Genomic DNA, 3,137 nt, shown 5'->3' on the forward strand with positions numbered 1-3,137 from the left:
TCAAATGAGACGAACCGTGGTGACGAGAATCGGATACAACATAATATTACTGTTGTCTTTGAGCGCAAATATGGCACAGATAAGTGATGTGATATACATAAAAGTAACGAAGGAATACTTCACTGCTGCATCAACGAATCGTGATTCCAGGATGAGAAGCACCAGCAACATAACTAGGCTACCGATCACCAGCGACCACCCAACTAACTGCAAGCGAATCTTGTGAAATTGGTTGATCAGATAGGACTAACACTATTTACCAGGGATCAGCATGATTCCATGTTACCATCAATATGATGTTTACATGCATTATCAATTGGGATTATCAATGTCCTGAATCATTCCGAATAGCTCGTTGTCTTCTCCTTATCTAACGTTCCTTTCTTGTTTTTGCATAAATTTTTTCTTTTTGACTGTGTTCAAGATTAATTTTTTCTCCTCTTTGATTAATTAAATTCAAGATTGAGGGAAATACCAACTTTGAGATTTTTAACTGAATCCGCTGATGTTGTTGTAAATTCAATTGCCTCATTCTGCTTTGATAATGGCGCAACCATTATTCTTTTTGCACTCTGATTCTCCTCTTAAACCTTTAATTTACATGTAACTTCCAACAAATGTATTATTGGTCTTATAAAGAGCAGGCTTTTTGTCACGTTTACGAGAAGCTTCACTTTTTCATTCATCTTCGTTTCTCGAAAATCATTTTCTTTAAAAACTAATACCTTATAATACATTTGTTCTGAGGTAATACATTTGTTCTAAGGCTGTGAGGAATCTCGAAGAAAAGTTTTTTAGGATAGATTTCGTTAATTTTCTACGTGAACAGCAAGTGAAAGAACTTCAGGTTACTTGGAGTAAGAAAATCTGAAGTTTAAAAATTTTGGAATTAAGGCATTGTATTTACCAAACATCACTGATAACTTCGTTGATATTGTTGATTTATCGTTGATACGATAAAATGATGAAATTCCATAATTAGATGCAAAAGTTGACTGTACAAACTAGGACATCAAAGAACACGAAACTGCTCAACTAATAGACAAAATGATGGAAAAGAGGTTGCTGTATGAAAAGCTAGGAGACGTATTGAAATGCATTTCGAACTAGACATCTTTATATGCCATTTTTCTGCTGGCACAGCTGCTTGATAGTGCATCATGAAATTCCGCATAATACTTCTTTCAGTCAATTTTGATTTCCCCTAAACAAACCTCTATCCGTAGCAAATTTCGAAATCTAATGGAAAAATGAGATTTTATGTGTCAAAAGCTAAATTCAACCATTAACTTTATTAGAAATTTCCCCTTGATGTGATACTAACAACACCTTATTGAACTTGTCTTTGGAAAAACATGGAAATTGCATTCAGAAACAGTTGTCGCAAGTGGGCTCATGGATTTATTTAGGGAAATCAACTAAAAAGTAGGACGAATGAAGACCACAGCGGGCAATATTTATTTTCTGGGGATAAGCAAGAACAGAATGAAGAAAAGAAGACAAGGAGTATATATATAGTACATCCTGGACATCATCCTCCTTGTCTTCTTTTCTTCATTCTGTTCATTTCTGTATATATATCGTCATCGTCCCGGCTAGCTTCGCGAACAAAGATATGTGAAGTGCTATACCCACGTTTGCTGCAGGTTCACTGACGACTAGAAAGGCCAATACAAGTTCGGGTGCAAAAGGCATAGTGGAAAGTCTGCTTTGGCGAATTTTTCCGACGTTGTCGTTTGTCCTCGAGGCTGGTTCTGAGCATGTTTTCTAAGAAAGCAGTAGCGTGATGGATATTTTTCTACGCTTTCCGACTCATGGTAGTCTATATGGCCAAGGCTAAAATATTGTTTCAGGGTGTCCTTATGTCTCCTCTTTGGGCTCTTCTTTTGCAGAAGCCCGACCAGTTCGCCACAGAGCACAATCTTGGAAAGGCAGTGGTTCTTCATCCTGGAGACGTCTCCAGTACAGCGCAACTGTGTCCTATGGTGTTGCGAGGATAAAAATAACGTCCTGTGGCGCGGGCTAGAAGAACTTCTATCATTTTCAGGAACTTGGGAGGACATTTTAATTGTTTCAAGATCTGCCGTAGAACTTTTCTGCTCACAGTGTTAAAGACTTTGGTTGAGGTCTATGAAAGTTATATAAAAACCTTCGTTCTGTTTCATTCATTTCCCTTGCAATTGTTGGAGAACAAATACATATCTGTGGTGACTCCTATTTGCTCTGAAGCCACATTAGCTTTCAGATAGAACTTTTTCTGATATAGCGGGTACCAATCTGTTCAGAAGTATTCTTGCAAGGATTTTACCAACAACAGAGAGTTGGTTAATACATCGGTAATTTGAGCAGTTTGATTTTACTGCTTCCTTCTTAATAGGGCGATAATTATTGCATCACGGTGATCTAGTGGAAGATCGCTTTTTTTCCAACATCCAGAACGCGCTCGTGAAACTTAGCGGGAAGTGTTTAACCTCCCTGTTTCCATATCTCAGGTAGGATATCATCAATCCCAGCCGCCTTGCCAGTTTTCACCTACTGTATGACCTTGAGTGTTTCTGTCGTACTCCGAGTTATATCCAATTCGCTTTTCACTGGTTGTTGTGTAATGTGTTGAATTACTGAGCCTTGGCTTGCACGGTTGGCACTAAAAGGAGTCTGGAAGTGTCCAGACCATCGATCCAGGATAGAGTTTTTGTTAGTCAGAAGCGTTTGGCCATCTGCGCTAAGTGGAGAACTTTTGACGTGATTTATGGGTTTGTTTATACGTAGTTTTAGAGCCTAGTAGAATCTTCTGTAGACATCCGAATCTGAGCACAGATGAATATTTCCTGCTCATTACTTTCATCAAACCAGTCTTTATTTTTTTGCAGGGAACCCTAAGGATTCCACGGAAGACTGTAAGATGCTGGTTTTAATATGTTGCCGAAATACTTCAGGAGAGGGATCTGTAGAGTGATTTTGAAATCTGGTTTGAATATTCATTGGAAGTTATTTCCCACAGAGTATTTGGAGATTATTAACTTTGAGTCTCCTTCTTGGAATTCTACCTCTCTCAGGTTTGGATTTAAAGCCCAGGTTGAGTTTACATCGTACAAAGGGTGGTCTGTTCGTCGTTCTGCACTGGACATCACATGAGT

General features: G+C 38.4%; 1 protein-coding gene across 1 annotated transcript; it reads right to left on the bottom strand.

Annotated features, from left to right (window-relative positions):
* LOAG_13629 (hypothetical protein) lies at positions 1–207 on the bottom strand (the record flags this gene model as incomplete). The annotated part of the gene is made up of 1 exon (XM_003149136.1): positions 1–207. A coding segment is annotated over one exon (207 nt), but the record flags the coding sequence as incomplete, so codon positions are not given.
* Between the last annotated feature and the right edge of the window lie 2,930 nt (positions 208–3,137).

The sequence above is a fragment of the Loa loa genome (assembly GCF_000183805.2).
Source record: "Loa loa unplaced genomic scaffold supercont3.220, whole genome shotgun sequence".
NCBI classification, from domain to species: Eukaryota; Metazoa; Nematoda; class Chromadorea; order Rhabditida; family Onchocercidae; genus Loa; species Loa loa.